This window comes from Convolutriloba macropyga, chromosome 1 (assembly GCF_964194025.1).
Source record: "Convolutriloba macropyga chromosome 1, txConMacr16.3, whole genome shotgun sequence".
Lineage (NCBI taxonomy): Eukaryota > Metazoa > Xenacoelomorpha > Acoela > Convolutidae > Convolutriloba > Convolutriloba macropyga.
This window is the reverse complement of record NC_134468.1, coordinates 49,005,587-49,023,472: the sequence shown is the minus strand read 5'-3', so window position 1 is coordinate 49,023,472 and position 17,886 is coordinate 49,005,587. Positions and strand designations below refer to the sequence as shown.

Sequence of the window (17,886 nt, the reverse complement as noted above, 5' to 3'; positions counted from 1 at the left end):
GCTTAACTTTTTCGAACACCGAACATTGTTTTGGACACTAAATCGTCAATTTTAGATCAATTATGCTCGTTTTTGGTGGCTATGCTCCACTTTAGCCACAATTTGTGATAAAATTAAAAATTTGGACTGACTGAACTAATTTTGACAAGTTTTTACCTATTTCCAAAAAAGTATCTGAACTTTTTCTATCACCGAACATTGTTTTGGTGACCAAATCGTCAATTTTAGTCCAATTGTGCTCATTTTTGGTGTGCAGGCTCCAATTTAGCCATAATTGGGGATGAAATAAAAAAATAGACTGAGCGCAGCATTTTGGACAAGTTTTCAATTACTTCCTAAAAAGTATCCGCGCTCGATGAGGCTTAACTTTTTTGATCACCGAACATTGTTTTGGACACGAGATCTTCAATTTTAGACCAATTATGCTCGTTTTTGGTGGTTATGCTCCACTTTAGCCCCAATTTGTGATAAAATTAAAACTTCGGACTGACCGAACTAATTTTGACAAGTTTTTACCTATTTCCAAAAAAGTATCTGAACTTTTTCTATCACCGAACATTGTTTTGGTGACCAAATCGTCAATTTTAGTCCAATTGTGCTCATTTTTGATGTGCAGGCTCCAAGTCAGCCATAGTTGGGGATGAGATAAAAAAAGGACTGAGCGCACCATTTTGGACAAGTTTTCAATTACTTCCAAAAAAGTATCCGCGCTCGATGAGGCTTAAATTTTTCGATCTCCGAACATTGTTCTGGACACGAAATCGTCAATTTTAGACCAATTATGCTCATTTTTGTTGGGTATGATCCACTTTAGCCACAATTCATGATAAAATTAGAAATTCGGACTGACCGAACTAATTTTGACAAGTTTTTACCTAGTTCCAAAAAACTATCTGAACTTTTTCTATCACCGAACATTGTTTTGTTGACCAAATCGTCAATTTTAGTCCAATTGTGCTCATTTTTGGTGTGCAGGCTTCAATTTAGCCATAGTTGGGGATGAATTAAAAAAGGGACTGAGCGCAGCATTTTGGACAAGTTTTCAATTACTTCCAAAAAAGTATCCGCGCTCGATGAGGCTTAACTTTTTCGATCACCGAACATTGTTTTGGACACGAAATCGTCAAATTTAGACCATTTTTTCTCGTTTTTGGTGGGTATGCTCCACTTTAGCCACATTTTGTGATAAAATTAAAAATTTGGACTAACCGAACCAATTTTGACAAGTTTTTACCTATTTCCAAAAAAGTATCTGAACTTTTTCTATCACCGAACATTGTTTTGGTGACCAAATCGTCAATTTTAGTCCAATTGTGCTCATATTTGGTGTGCAGGCTCCAATTTAGCCAAAATTGGGGATGAAATAAAAAAATAGACTGAGCGCAGCATTTTGGACAAGTTTTCAATTACTTCCTAAAAAGTATCCGCGCTCGATGAGGCTTAACTTTTTCGATCACCGAACATTGTTTTGGACACGAAATTGTCAATTTTAGACCAATTATGCTCGTTTTTGGTGGGTATGCTCCACTTTAGCCACAATTCGTGATAAAATTAAGAATCCGGACTGACCGAACTAATTTGGACAAGTGTTTACCTAGTTCCAAAAGTCTGGACATGAACGCACGAAAGTCTGGTGAACGCACGAAGGTCTGATGAACGCACGAAAGTCTGGTGAACGCACGAAAGTCTGGTGAACGCACGAAAGTCTGTCGAACGCACGAAAGTCTGGACATGAACGCACGAAAGTCTGGACATGAACGCACGAAAGTCTGGTGAACGCACGAAAGTCTGGACATAAACGCACGAAAGTCTGGTGAACGCACGAAAGTCTGGTGAACGCACGAAAGTCTGTCGAACGCACGAAAGTCTGGACATGAACGCACGAAAGTCTGGACATGAACGCACGAAAGTCTGGTGAACGCACGAAAGTCTGGACATGAACGCACGATAGTCTGGTGAACGCACGAAGGTCTGGACATGAACGCACGAAAGTCTGGTGAACGCACGAAAGTCTGAACATAGGCACTTTCCGTCTGGGACGGTCTGGACATAGGCACTTTCCGTCTGGGACGGTCTGGACATATCGACTTTCCGTCTGGGACCTCAACCTGGGTTCCGATTACAACAGTTGCATAACTTACCCACACTGCAAGTGATTAGACTATCTTTTGCCGCCACTCGTTATATAGCCACAGTGGCGAGAAAAGGGTGGTGGAAAAATATACATAGTTTCGCCACTGTTTCAGTTTTTTTGTAGTATTAATCGGGCGCCAATAAATTTTTTAATTGGTAAATTATGGAACTGTTGTTAAGGCATTGAGAGTTGATTAAATTGTAAATAACGGTCCGTGTGCTTCAGGCAAACAACCTAGAAATGAACATCGAGCGTTTCAAAACGGAAATGGAATCTCTGAACAAAGTTCGAGAAAGGTAAGTCATTTCACTCTGTGCAATACATTCGCAAAAATAGTTTTTCACGTCAATCGAGGAGTCGCACATGATTTCCATTCCCATTTCTCTAAGCATTACTCAAATTGTTAACAAACATAACAAAGCATAGAAGGAAGAACTCTGAAGAGAAACAAATAATTGCATAGACCTGCACTACTCCGAAAAACAGGCATGGAACCAGAGAAACTGATTTATTGTTTGTGAAAATTCGACAGATCAAAGAAGGAGAGAAGCAGTTTTCGATACATGAAAACTTGTTTTTTCTGCGAGAGATTTTTCCTAAAAATCCTTGAAAAATTTGAACTTGAAAACAGTTCTCAAACCTCTAATTTTGCATTTTTTTGTTCTCTACAAAAATTCAACAGAGGAAACGTTCAATTTTTTGTCGTGCTACGATGATGAGTAAATACCGAACAAATGAAACTCCTACAAAACCTGCTGGGAGTGTTGAGGAAAACAAACCCTTAACGCCGTTCTGAAACGTGTGAACCTCCCACTCAGAAAGCAAACAATTTGCATCAAGTGTTGTCATAAGAAATCAAAACGTATGTAATATTTCGAACATAAATAGAGCTCCAAGATTACGAAAATGAAAATCATCATCTCCGTATCGCGAAAGAAATTTTTTGAAAGATTTTGTAACTACATGATATAGCAAGGAGAAATTGCAAATCGAGCAAAATTAAACTTTATTCTTTGGGTAATCCATGGTTGATGCACCAAGATGGGATCTGATGAACAGTTTTTGTTACTAGTTTTTTCGTACAGATATCAGATAATTGTTTGAATTGATTAGAAAAAGCAGAAGTAACAAAAAATCTATAAAAATTTGTGTACACTTTCATCAACATTTTTTCCCTTTAACACAAAAGTAAATCTGTTTCATCTACAGGCTATCAAGATGTAGAGGCGATGAAGCACAAGAAAACTTAAAAGTTAAGCAACATCCTTGAAATGTTTTTATTGATCGATTTATCAGTCATTTTTGTTTTAGTTGTTGCAAGTTGCTTTGCTGCCATGGCTCTCATAGTCCGAAAGTATTTTTTCAAAAGTAGCAAATGAAAAAATTTAGATTTTGGACATTTAATAGAAACTGTCAAAACTCTAGTGCTTTAAGATAATTTTTGTCCATCAAACAAATTGAAGAAATTCACTTTATTATTCACCAAACTGTAATTAATAGATAAGTTTTGAGAAATTTTTTTGAAAAAGTACGCAGATTTTTGGGAAACTACACAAAGCAGCTTAACGAGATTTTATCAGCAAAAATTCTACAAAATTGAACTTCGACATCTCTGACAGCGAAATAATGCTCAATGCATTGCACCAATTCAGTTTTTATATCTCATTAAATATATACGCATATCGTTTTCACGGTCATTTTTCACTTGTAAAATAATCTTGCTGGGACATTACAGAGAGCAGTAAAGCTCGGATGAAAATAGCGGCACTCGATCATCAAAATTAGCGCTAACAAACAAAATAGAGGCACGAACGTGGCAGAAGTTTAACTTCAGTAACTTGCAAATTGTGATTGATTGTCTTGTATAAACAAAATTTCTTTGTACAGCAATGATTTATTGAATTTGTACGTCACATATACGGGAGTCGAAAAACTTCACGAAATTAATTTCAAAAATAGTTTTTGAACACCGTTTTAATTCTCTTTGATGATTAAATTGTTGGGTTGAATGGATCCAGATATAATGAACAAATTAATAAACTTGAATTTTTGAAATGTTTAAGAAGGGCATTTTTTAATGAGCTGGAAGAACCTAATATAAATTAAAGCAAAAATAAATCATATTTGCCGTAATCAGTATCAAAAGATGCAACAGCTGAATCTTGGCAAAATCACTTGGACGTTGTTTATTTGGTGCCAAATCATCTAAATTAATCAAAATGAACGAAAACGTATGGCAGCCAAAATGATAGAAAATGGTTCTTGCAAAACAGTTGAGAAATCATCATGAACTGATAAGGGTAAATACGTATTATTACATTATTTCCGATAATGCAAAAATAATCTAAATTGTACCAAACTTTACACCAAAACTGAAAGAAGCTAACGTACAAAGTCAAGCGTTTACAAAAGTTCTGAATTTCGATAACTCCTAAACTACTCACATTTTTCAATGAGAAATAATTTGATCGATCAAAATTGATTGAACACAAAAAAACTTTGTGGTGGGTGGGAACAATTAATTCAAACGTTCATCAATATTACACACTCGAGAAAACTTTTGGATCTTTTCTGTTTTTGCCGGCAGTTTATTATGACTAAATTAAGGGATCTCTAAGGACGAAGAAGTACTTATTTGTGGGGTGCAAACAGACTGGTTAAACGACGTCAGAGGCAAAACGGACTAAAACACTCGACGTAGTCTCTGATTTGAATATTGAGAAAAGTTTCATTATAATAGGTGTTGTCTAATGGCGGTTTTCACCACTATATGGTGCTTATATTTTTTTGACAATTCAGCGACTTTTGGTGCATCACGTTTACGGAGCTCAAACATCAAATTTAACTGTTATTATGGTTAGGAAATCTCACAACTGGGTTTTATTGCGCAATCAGTTACAATTTTCGATTGGAAATCAAGATCCAAATATGTAAGCGACCTTTTGTTGTTAAGATATTTGGCCTCACTAGTGGCTAGTCAAGGGTAAGCGATACATTCATGAGATACACTGTGAATTTATAAATGCAACTAAAATTGATGTTTATATATTGGAAGTGTCTAATTGGAATACTGGATGTTAACCTCGCTAAAGATTTCGTTCCCTTATTTATATCCGCCACTAAACTTGGTGTTAATCTGCCCTAGCGAACAACCACCAATATGCTCAGATAGTTATGTTCACTTATCATCAAAGCAACTTTCAAGACCTAACATTTCAGCGCCCTGAGGTAAAGATATTTTTATATATGCCTTATTACAATTCATATCAGCTAGTTTAACTACTTAACGTATCAGCTTTACTTTGTATTTATAATTAGTACCTTGGCTTATTATGTTTGCTTTTGATGTTTCTGGTGTGTGCCGTGTGTGTGCCACCATCATAAATAATGCTTCACGAGTTGATCACGTGTGAAAATCAATTATCACTTTCTAAAATTGCCCGCCAGGTTATATTTTTACATATCAATATTGATTTTGAAGACATGTTTAACATTTGCGTTTTTCGGGCTTTCATGCTCAAGTACTCTATAATAAGCTAAACAAGGATGCTCGTTAATGTGCGTTCGCACATGATGTTCCGACCCGAGCGCATCTACATTTTTGACTGAATTGTCAACCTAATGATGAGATAATTAAAAATAGATGTTTGGGTTTTAAAAAATTGTTACACAACCGAACTACTGATTGAATTGCATAAAACCATGCCTCCTTACACCACTCACAAGATCTGCCATTAGAACGACAACAAGAAAAAAAACAATCAACAAAATACCCAAACCAAAATTTATAAAATTGACTCGTCACAAAACTTTTTATCAAAACGCATATTCTCCAACAAAACAAACATCCGTTACGACATGACATCAATGCAAAAATGGTTTTTGAAATACAAGGAATTTGTTTTAACTTTTGACGAAGAGAACAAAAAACCGAAAAACATTTTAAAAAATTTGAAAACGGAAAATATCATAAACTTTAATACCATTGGCTATAAACTGACTGCATTGAGTAACATCAATCATTCAGTCCACAATTAGAAGCCTTTGGGACCACTCAGCATTCTACGACTACATGGAGAATTAACAAAAACGCAAAGACAGCAAATTAAAAAAAAATTGAGCGGAAAAAAGTGTCGAAGCCAATAAAAAAAGAAAATTTGGTAAAATTTTTTCTAACCTAATAAGATCATATAATGTTTTAACAGCAATGGGGTTCTTCTTTTTCTTCCCAATATCACTTCAATAATTCAATAAGTGTGAACAAAAATAATAGAACTACGAAATTTTTGAGAAAACCCGTTTTATCAACGCCCTTAAACTCAATAGCTTCCAACGGAAGTAAAAAATACTCTAAGCCATGACTAAATGAGAAGGAAAGAATGTTTGTCAACCGTAGTTTATTAAGAGGACATCAAAATAAGTCTTATGCTGATGAAAATCACAACAAATACATGCAAAAACCAAAAGTTCAGTAGAAAAGTGCAAGAAGAAAGTGTCGAAGCCAGTTACACCATAACCGTTTCTCTGAAAAATTTATCTGAGATCCATTGGACTTCTTCTCGATGCCAATGGGAACTATCAAAAATCGGATAGCGAGATAAGATTTCAGATGGAACCAAAATTAATTAAAAACATCCGAAATTTTTTTTGGAATTAAGAAAACTTATAGCATCGAAGTCATAAAACCAATAGTTAGAAGATAAAACCGCTTACCGGACTACTTTGCGTTGCAGTAAAAAAGGGTTCCTTTAGTCATTTCGGAGATTGGCTTACAAATCATGAAAACAAGCTTAATAATGGTTAGTTTTCAAAATCAGTTAAAGTCTTGATAGCCACTAAATTCAATAGCCTTCACAAAAATTCAATGATTACGCAAAATTATGCCTCGATAAGAAATTAAGTATTTTTGTTATTCATTTTTCAACATTAGGACATCACAATAAGTCTTATGGTTATCAAAGCAACAGCAGAAGCAGGCAAAATCCGAAAATTCGGTAGAAAAGTGCAAGAAAGTGTCGAAGCCATTTAAACCAAAATCTTTTTCCTGAAAGATTTATCTTTGATCCAGTGAAAGTCTTCCATGAGCTACTGGGAACTATCAGTATTAGAAAAATTTTTCCGTTAACTGGAAATTTTAAAGGGAATTATAATTACAAAAAAATAACCAATTTTCTTAAAAAAAAATTATGAAAAATGTGTCATCGAAGTCATAAAACCATTAGTTAAAAGATAAAACCGCTAACCAGATTCATTTCAATTGCATTAGAAAAAAGAGTTCCTGTCATAACTCAGAATGACTTAGAGTTCACAAAAATAAATTTAAGATTGGTTAAGGTCCAAAAAAATTCTAAAAAATATTTTTAAAGTCTCAACAGCCATTAAACTCAAGACTTTTCAACAGAAGTCAAAAAATACACTACTTATGCCTCGATGGGAAAACAAGAATTTTTTTATCAATGTGTCATCAATGAGACATCACAATAAGTCCTATGATTACGAAAACAACGACAAATACAGGCAAAAATCAAAAAAAAAAGTTCAACCGATATGCAAGAAGAATGTGTGGAAGCCATTTAAACCATAATTTTTTCTCTGAAAACAATATATTGAAAACAATAATTTTATTTATGATGCATTGAACGTCTTTTCAAAGCCAATGGCAACTATCAATATTAGGAAAATGAGATAAAGTTTCAAAAGGAACCAAAATGACAAAAAAAATCCGAACTTTTTGTTGAATTTATGCAAACTAGTGTATCGAAGTCATAAAACCAATATTTAGCAGATAGAACCGCTTACCAGAGTAAGTTGATTGCATTGAAAAAGAGGGGTTCCTGTCAATATTGAAACTGATTTATTGTTCATTAAAATATGTTTATTATCGGTTGATGTTCAAAAAAATTTCGAAAAGGTAATTTTTTAAAGTCTTAACGGCCATTAGCTGTCCACTCAAAGCAATATATGTGTTTGTTTAATGCACATTAGGAAGCCGATCGCACTTTTATTTAGCGAGTCTATGCTATAGGACCCCAAAATTTAGTAAAATCTCAAAAAAGGAAATCCGAGTTTCATTCAAATTTTCGAAAACTCAGAGTCGAAGACAAAAAAACATGAGCAATTCCCTGAAAGCGACTTTTTGTTCATTGGGCATCATTTGACTGTAAATGAGGTTTGTCATTTACGGCACCTTGATATGAAAAGTGACTAGTCTCTAAGTGATCCAACAAACAACAATAAATGGCAAATGTTGTCTAAAAAAAACAGCTCTCAAATTGAATCCGAGTTTTTTAATGATTTTAAGCTTCCTCGTGAGACCAGAAATAGCCTTTTTATCGGTCTGTTGGTAACACAAATTTGTCACATTTTGTAGCGTGAAATGGAATTTTCAAATAATATGTTTTATAGAAAAGCCTTAATTTACAAAAATTACGCTAAAAGTGAAAAAAATTCATGCAAATATCACGTGTACACACAAAACTTTAAACCTCGATAAATCCTCGAAAAAAACAAAATTCAAAAAAATCTTTTTAATTTTGAATTCTACGCTGGACGAGCTTTTTGATGATACCACTCACATTTCTCTGCGATGAATACATCGATCGGCCAAAATTGTCCGATAAAAAAAACCCATTTGAGTATATAGTTACTCCCTCCCCCCACAAGTGGGGTCGGAACAATAAGGTTTTATCAACAATTTTTGAAAATTTCGTCTGATAATAAATTTGGATTCTGTTGGGTCTGGAATTTTCTGTTATTGACCCCCACGCAAATTTACAAACCCCCTCCGTTTGTACATGTTATAACATTTGAATGTCTTTCAGTAAAATTTACATAAACATACATATAATGCGCATTTACAAAACCCCATAACAGCCAAGTTTTGAAATTTATATATGACGAAAACAAACTGAATACAATGTAAATAAGTTTTTCGTTGTCATTGGCTATATACAAGGTTCAATTTCTTCAATTTTCTGGCACTTTGTGTCAAAGATGACCTCGCTTTAATAAACTAAATCATTAGTAACGAAGCATAAAGCAAAGTTGTTATAAAGAGGAAAACACATATTTGAGGGTGCTAAACGACTGATATACGAGGTTGCGGCGGAGGGCAATAACGCAAAAGATCACTTGCACTTTCCATTGTGTCTAGCTTGAAAAATGCAACTGTTTGAAAAGTTTATCTTCAAGAGGTCCTGACAAATTACAAATTACTAGTGTATTTCGGTACTTTTTCGTCACATTTTTTTCTTCTGTATTTTTTGTATGAGTTTAAGAGGTGGCAAAATTGCTGCTATCCCACAGATTTGTTTTATGTTATTGGGGTTCCAGTTTTTACGAACTACTGGTCTGTAGGGCGCTAATATCATAACAAATTTTGTAGCGGCTGCTCTCCCAAGCGGTTGCGATAGGGAAAGTTTTACACCGCCCAGTTCGTTTCAGCGGTTCAAAATCTGTCCGGATGTTTTTGTTTTTGCAGTTCGCTTTTGTAGCTGAATATCCGCTATGTTCTTACCGTTGCATTACAATTCAGTTCGTAACTATTTGCTACTCTTAGTTTTTTCGACATCGAATCAGACTGGATTGCTACAGATCACACCATTCGGGATCTCTATATGTATACCAGTTAAATACGACAGAAAAACAAATCGAAGAAAAAGATTTATGTCTAAGACCTGTGTATGCAGAAATATTTAAACTTATACTTATGTTGCTTTTGCTTTCTGTACTCACTAGTTGAAATACCAGAAGCTGGGGTTCATAACAGATAAATTTTAGCTCCAATAAATTGTACATACAAGAAACAGTAACAAATAAAATACTGCTCAAGAATAGTTTAAACGCAAGACACAGTTACACTTTGTTTACTGCTCAAGTCAGTTTATTTTTGCAATATTTTGCTGATGTATAGGAAGAAAGCCTACTTCTTCTGTGGCTCTTTTAGCTGTGTGTTGTTGTGTCGCTTTTGTCATCTCCCCCCTTTTTCTCGACATCACGTTACAATGACTGTACTAGTAACTACAACTAAAACTGGGACTATTACGATGAGTAATAGACAATTGATACAAAAATGTTTTCCCCATCTCAAAAGTTATTATGCTGATGTATACTCCTAAGCATGTTGTGAAAGCTTAGCCTCAACAATTTTACTACCAAAAATGTTTTTTGCAATTTTCAGAATCTTACTGAATTATTAGCTTCCAGGAATCAAGATGTTCTGAATTACTACTGTTATTTATGACGAAAACAAACTGAATTTAATGTAAGCATCAACCCTAAAAAATAAATTATTACAAAGCTCTATACAAGGTTCAATCTCTTCAATTTTTGTGGTGCTTTGTTTCAACGATGACTTCGCTTTAATCAAGTAAACCATTAGTAACGAAGCATAAATCACGGAATTATTACTGGTATTTTTTTGCCGCCAAGAAGCAAAATCTTCTTGTTTTGATTTAACTTATTTTGATTATTGACATGGATTGCTTTTCATTTGGATTTAAAGTTCAGATTTTAGTTTTTTTCAAACTCGTGGTTGTATGTATGAGCCTTTTGCCTCGTTTTTACTCTATCGAAATCCGAGTTTTTTTTCCTAACAATCAGGACATATTGTAGCAATGCTAAATACAGAACAAAACTCAAACAATTTTAGTGCCATATGATTGAATTCTTTTGTGCTATTGATTTAGTATATGTCGACATAGTAAATCAACCAATCAGGCTATGCCAGCTGGCAAAAAGTATAAACCATCAATATAAAAAGCAGTGAATTTGTAGTAGAAGCAATTTTTCCAACTCTGCGAGGATACAATCCACTGGCTGGCGATTCAAGCCCAGCAGCAGAGGAGTAGCCGCCAACAAAAACAAGCTCAGCTGAGCGCGGCGGCTAAATGCTTAGTGATATAGCTCGAACAGTAAGAGCTAATTCTTACCTTATTTTCTCACTTTATTAATACATAAAATTATGCGCCATATTATATAGTGATGACTGTAACTAATACGTATATCCATTTCAACATCTGTATCTACGCTATGTTTCACTCTAAAAATTTCATTTGATTTGCGTTCAAATTGATAAAATATTTAAATTAAGTTGAGTCTGGTAAGTTTCGTGTCTTAATTTGTATGCATTTTGTATGCTTTTTTGCGAATTTTTTTTTGCGTTTAGCAGTATAAATTTTTTGATATGAGAAGACTTGAACGTCCAAAAATATGCAAGGACATTCAAGAGTTTGAATGTTTACCGAAATGTTGAGACATATATTAGACTGAATTTTTTTTCTCTGCAAAAGGTCAATTCGATCCGTCATTTCTTTTCAGTAATTAGACTGTCTGAAGTTTATTTGATTTAGATTGGATTAGTTTCTGAAATAGATTGTATCTTTTGATACTGCACTGCCTAAAAAACTTGTAAATCCATTCGACAAAACTAGGTTTTAATTATTATTTGTCATCAATTTTCATTCCAACCGTCACTCTGTCAAATTTCTTTTTTTAAAAAATAGTTTTAACAAAAAAAACAAATTTTTTCGTCATTATACAAATGTTTTGTTTTTCGATTCAATTTAAACTCTTTAAAAATTTTTTCTACGCTAATAAACATTTTGAAACTACAAAAATTTTCCATACATTCCAGATAAAACTCTCCAGATAAGTGGAGAACGTTCAAATTATTTGCAAAACCATTTGGATTTTATTTGCAATTGAAATTAGCCGCCACATGCAATGCGTAGTTTTTTACGGAATGTTTGAGTCCATTTAAGAAAAAAAACATTAAATGAAAACAAATTTGTTAGATGGTTTAGTTAAACAGGGAACAGTTAAAACATGTCTAAATTTTGCGTGCTGTTTTTAAACATCAGTATCTGGTTTTCTTACATGATTATGAATGGCAATCAAAACTGTCATGATACATTCCTCTAAAAAATTGATCCTTGGTTTTGTAATTTGACCAAAATGATTTCATAAATTTATTTTTTGAAAAAAGCGTCAAGCAAAATTCAGTTTTGAGTTTTTCCAATTTATACGTGATAGGCAACAATTTGCAGTTGATCAAAAAACCGAGATAAGGATAAACATGAGCAACGAGGACTTTCGTAATTGTATTACTATTTCATCAATCAAAATTATCATCTGCGGCTCATAATGAAATCATATAGATCGTTAGTGATTTTACTCAACAGCCATTTTCTGAACAACGAAACCTAAAACTATTTGTCATTTTGTATCTCATAATTAACTTTCAACCCGACGACTTTTTGTTTACAGCAATTATATTAGTTAAAAACGTGATCTTTTGTGAATTGTTAGCTATCGAAATGCACAATCAAACACAAAAATCTTTATTTCCTTTTGGGTTAAAATTTGTAGCTGAAAATTTCCAAAAAATGTCGTTCCTTACTTCTATGATGGCTATAAGTGCATGCGAGATGTTTTGGAACAAATAACTGCGAACCTGCTAACAGTATCAAAACTTGTTTCTTAGTTTTGCCAAAAAACATGTCCAATTGGAACTGAACTTTTTATTGAGAAAACTTTACTGAGAACTTTTTATTGGGTCCAATCGTTGGCCAATATATGTTTCAAAGCGACCTTTTCAAAAGCGTTTTTAATGCAAAAAATATATCTCACTCGAGGTTTAGCGTCACTTAATGGAAAACAAGGATGATCGGTAATATGCGTCCGCGCACAAAGTTCCAAACCAACATATGTTGTACTTTGTATTTGGACGTAAAAACTGTAAATTAAAACACTGAAATCATAGCCATTGAAATTAATCTTCATTTGAGTTCCAATCATTAAAATAACGGCCCGAGAGTAAGCACATTATCTATGCAATTGAGAAATGAAAAATTTGTTTTTTTTTAATTTCCAAATTTAGTATTCTCTTTGACCGAATATCATGCGTACAGTAAAAAGTAACCACACTAAGATCTGCTACGATATTTACTGCAACCAAATTCTGTCTTGATGTTAAACTTAAATTAAATATTTAGAGTTCCCAAAAAATATTGGAAACTAACATTTCCTCCACGTCTAAATAATTACTTTTAAAACTGAAAAATCTTCAACCAATGGCTGATTATGAACTATTAGTTCAAATTGAAACAGAGTAAACCAATTATATACAAAACATTGCTTTTAAGCAGAAAAACTCAGTTCAAAGAAGGCATTTGTGAAAATTACGAAAGCTCGGTTTGTTTATTTTCCATGGCGAGACTCAAAAGCCGAGAACAAATTCCCACGAGCGGATATGTCAATAATGGAAATAGTTCTTGTCAAGATTTTTTTAGCTATTTGTTCTAACAGTTAATCAAGTGAAGAATAGATCAAATTGCTTCAGCTATAACTGAAAGTTTCGTGTTTTATAAGTAAACAAGGTAATACTTTTTCAGGTAAAATCAGAAAAAGCAGTAGATCAGCAGGAAAACAACTGTCCGTTTGGTGGTACAACCATTTTAAACTTTTCGCTGCAAAGATGGTGAGAAATCAGTTTTCAAGATAATCAAATATTAAAGAAAATGTCAAATTGTGCGAATACCCTGTTTAATTTTTATTTAAAAAATACTGATATCAGCTGCATTTTTAATCTAAATTTTTGCCAAAAATAAAAAAAATGTAAATCTTTCTAGAAGTTTTCAATTTTTTCTACTAAAAAAAATTTTTCTTCAAACATCCAGTTCATTTCTACCTCTCTGCTATGCACATTGGTTGTATACTGAAGCTTTTCTGCACCACTATGATAAATATGTACAAGAGCTATTGTTAATGTTTGGAGGGCTCTAGGTTGGTATTACACTTTTTCACTTATTTCTCAAAAACATGCGAAGTTTTATGACCTCTGCACACTATAAGCTTTTCGTTGGACGAGCTTCAACTGATTGCCACATTAATTGAGCTTTGATATCTCTTCTATTGGAGGAGAAGTTTATTAGGAAGAACACTTTTTGCTTTATTTGAATGCTTACCTTTGCATACTTGATGCCCTTTTTTAGGCAGAGAGCTAAAATTCATACACTTCATTTTTTGGATTAACTGCGAAAACTGCTCATCTTTAAAACAAATCGAAATGATCTACGGAGATCATAGGAAATGACATCAATCAGTACTTCTTCAGTTTATTTTTCCCTGAGAAATTCCGCTTACTGGTAACTTTAATTAGATGAATGATGAATGTATTCCAGAACTAAAATTTTAAAATTAAACTTGATTAAGACCTGCTGATATAATTTTCAGGAAAATGTACCGAACAGATTGAGCAGGGATCCGGGCAAGCTCTTCATAAAGTAAATTTTAAACGGAATTAAATTAAATAAATATGTGAAAAAGCAAAATTTGAAAAACTTTAATTTGATCCTTAATCAAATTAATTTGATCCTAAATTTTTCTTCAAGGAATCACAAAATTGAAAATGGCTCTTCAACAATCAATTCATTTTTTCATGAGCTTTCTATTGGTACCACTTTTATATATCTCCCCAAAAGATGTCCACCGGCCAATGTTTGCTTGACGAAAAAGTAGGGCTGTTCTAAAGTTCTTGACCCCCTTTATGTTGAGGGTTGGAACAACAACCCCGATCACATATTGGAGGCTGTCACGAAACGTTTTTAAACATTTTTCCTGTTTGTTAAAGAAGTTTGTGTTTTGTGTTTGAGAATTTGAATTGAGTTTTTAAGTAATTTGGTTTGTTGTGATGCGAATTCATCGAAAAAATTGTTTCAGATATTCAAAATCAATCTAAAATCAATGCTAAAATCAATCAAAATTAGAAAATTTGTGACCTTATTAGAAAGAAATTTTTAATTTTTTACCCTAGGAGTTTAACTTTTCATGCTCTCTGATACTCAAATTCTAATTATCCTTCTGACACACAATTTTATTTTTGCTTCTAATTTTTTATGTTCTATTTGATATATTTGTTCTTGTTATTGCAATCAAAAGTATATGGATTTTATTCAAATCTGTCTTTTTTTAAGATCTGTTCACAATTTTTCTTGGATTGAAATTAAAATAGAGTGGTGTTTTTAGTCACGCTGAGGTAGTAAAGGGAGAGAAAAATTGAGTAGGTTTGAGGCTTGACGTTTTTCCAAACAAAAAAAGTGGAGTGAGATATTGGCGTACGAACAATTTTTTAGTTTTTCAGAGGAAATTTTTTCTCAATGTTACGTCTGTTTTCAATTTTTCTTCTCTTGAGTGTTGTTGAAATGCCACAAATGTATTCTCACTGAGCCTGTTTGCAATTGCTTGAATTCATCAATGAGCAATTATAGTTTTTTATGACTTTAACATCATTTGTAATTAAAAAACATTTGTGATTTTTTGAAATTAGCCCCCTTTTTAAATATTACTCAAGTCCTATCACCTTGTATCTTTAATAATGATCAAATATGTTTGGTTCCTTGTGGCACGTGAACTAACCTAATTAAAAGTTTGAGGTCATATTTAAAGGTTTTCATGACTTTTACTCTATTTGTTCTCAAAACATTTTAGTGAATTTTTGAGATTTAGGTGTATTTTTTGAACTTTTTGTTGACATATCATTTAATCGAATTAGGCACATGACTCTTAGGTTTCTAATTCAAATGCATTTTTCTGATCAATTTTTTTCTTTTTAAACCAATTGACTGCTTTTATTTTTACACTACTTGTTTTCAAGTAATAAAATAATATTGTCGATTTTTTTTACACTTGGGAATTTTTATTTTCACTTTGTTATCTTATCGCTTAGTGCTACTATTATCAGCTCTAACTAAGTCAGCTCAACATTTATTATTATCAGCTCAACTATTATTATCTCAACTATTATTATCTATTCAACTATTATTATCAGCTCAACATCAGTTGCTAACTAAGCCTAAATGAATCGAATTATTCGTTAGAGGTTATAGCTATTGCTTTCTTTGATTTATACGGTGTTCGTTTTCAAAAAAAGGCCAATTTTTGAGTTGCACTTGTATTTGTTGTACTTGTGGCTGTCTTATCACTTACTTTCAATTATTGCAGGTCTCTTTGGTTGCTCAAAAAGATTTGTCAGAATGGGAAGAAATCTTTCGGCGCGAAGCTAAGTCAGCATTCGATGACTTTTCTGCTGTTAATGGTCAAAAAGTAGAAGCTTGTTACTGTGTTTTTGCAAAAGATAGGAGTGACTTTGTCTGTTTATTTGGTCTTTTTTATGAAATATTTCATTGACCGCTTATGAAAAAAAATGAATCTCATTAAATGGTAATCGAGTTTCTGATTTTGACACTTTTAAAAAATGAAAGGTGATTTTTTATTCTTTTGTTTTTTGTTATTTTTCTTGTGGTCTTGTTGCTGACTCTCAAAAAATGACATTTCTCATCGACTTTTTTGTGCACCGTGATTTTGGTCAATCTTGAAATGAACCAGAAATGAACCAGAAACGTTATTCGGCTTTATTGCGATTATTCTGATTAGTGGGGGTTTTATATTTGCAATGTGTTTTTCGATCTATTTCATGCATTTATTAATTAGGATAATTACAATTGAGATAAAGTGACTTCATCAATAGATTGCCATAATTTGTAGAAACTTCTCATCTGCACTCTTTTAAATCTTTAAATCTCTTAAGAAGGTACTTCGATTTAAACTTTGAGTAGTCGTCTTCTTTTCCGCTGGCACATGAGCCAGCCTCATTGAATTTTCCGGCTCTTTTAAGCAATTGTTAGGCCAGAAAATTGAGCAGCATAGTTTACACGCTCAATTTGTTCTACTGATGCCAATGTCTTTTCGGGTCTCGTTAATAATTTTAAGCTTGTTCTCTCGGTTTACACAGGTCTTTAAAATCAGGAAAAGAGATCCTGATGTTTTCTACCAAATAGAAGTCTTCGTTGAGATGACAGTTCGCTGCTTTAAATTTAAAATTCTACAAATTTCTTTATTAAATCTGTTGAAATGCAATCAAAATCTTTTGCTGTAGACACTTTAAGCTTTCGATGAAATTCATAACATGAAAAAAGTTTTGGTAGCTTGAAGAAAACAAAGCTGAACTTTACAGTTAACACCAGTTCACGAGTTTTTTGTGCTCTGGAGGGGTGTATTTTTTAGGCAAAACTCGATTGGGTGAAAGGAATTTCATTGCCATTAGGCAAAAGTTTTAGATCTAACTTTTGTGGAAATTAGGCGTACCAAATAAACTATTTGAAATGTATTTTAAAAACCAGTCGATGCTATAAAGTTGTCAATTGTCCCTAACAGTCGTCTTTATTTGCAAGAAAGTAGTGAAGAGTCAATGCAAAATGTATCATTTTTTAAATGATTTCAACTTTTTTCTCAACTCAGTGTCGTATCGGCCAATGATTTTGGTTTGTAACAAGTAACAAGGAATCAGTAGTGCATGTTTAAAATTACATATCATTAGAGCTTTGATGTTATTGATTTAGAAAAACCTGTTGAAAAACGCACGAAAAATTTGGGGGAGTTGAGCTACTTAGTGAAAACTTTCAAAAAGCAAAAAAATGGTCAGATTTTGATTGTAACTATTTTTCTATGAAGACATTTGAAATAGTCACTTGACTACATTATATTACCACGCGGATATTACTGTAACTCCTTCAAGTGTTTTAATTGAAACTTGCCGTTTTTTTCACACAATATTTTTCCAGGATTTTCGGCTAATGGCTGCAATAATTCCTTTCGCCTAATCAAATTCTTGCCTAATATCGCATCCACCACTCTTATGTAAGCAGTTAATTTCAACTTAGATTAACACTGAGACGTTTCTATGTGCTAACTTC

The 17,886-nt window shown here is 33.1% G+C and overlaps 2 protein-coding genes across 10 annotated transcripts in view; both read left to right on the top strand.

Annotated features, from left to right (window-relative positions):
- LOC142339915 (uncharacterized) overlaps window positions 1–17,886 on the top strand; it is a 164,542-nt gene that overhangs the window by 33,386 nt on the left and 113,270 nt on the right. The window lies entirely within an intron of this gene.
- LOC142339873 (uncharacterized) overlaps window positions 1–17,886 on the top strand; it is a 345,440-nt gene that overhangs the window by 274,119 nt on the left and 53,435 nt on the right. For 8 of the 9 annotated variants that reach the window (XM_075390195.1, XM_075390220.1, XM_075390202.1 and 5 more), the window contains 2 exons: window positions 2,360–2,430; window positions 5,088–5,117. In XM_075390195.1, coding sequence (XP_075246310.1) covers window positions 2,360–2,430; window positions 5,088–5,117 — 101 coding nt within the window. The remainder of the gene's footprint in view (window positions 1–2,359; window positions 2,431–5,087; window positions 5,118–17,886) is intronic. The other variant, XM_075390238.1, reaches the window with a different exon arrangement.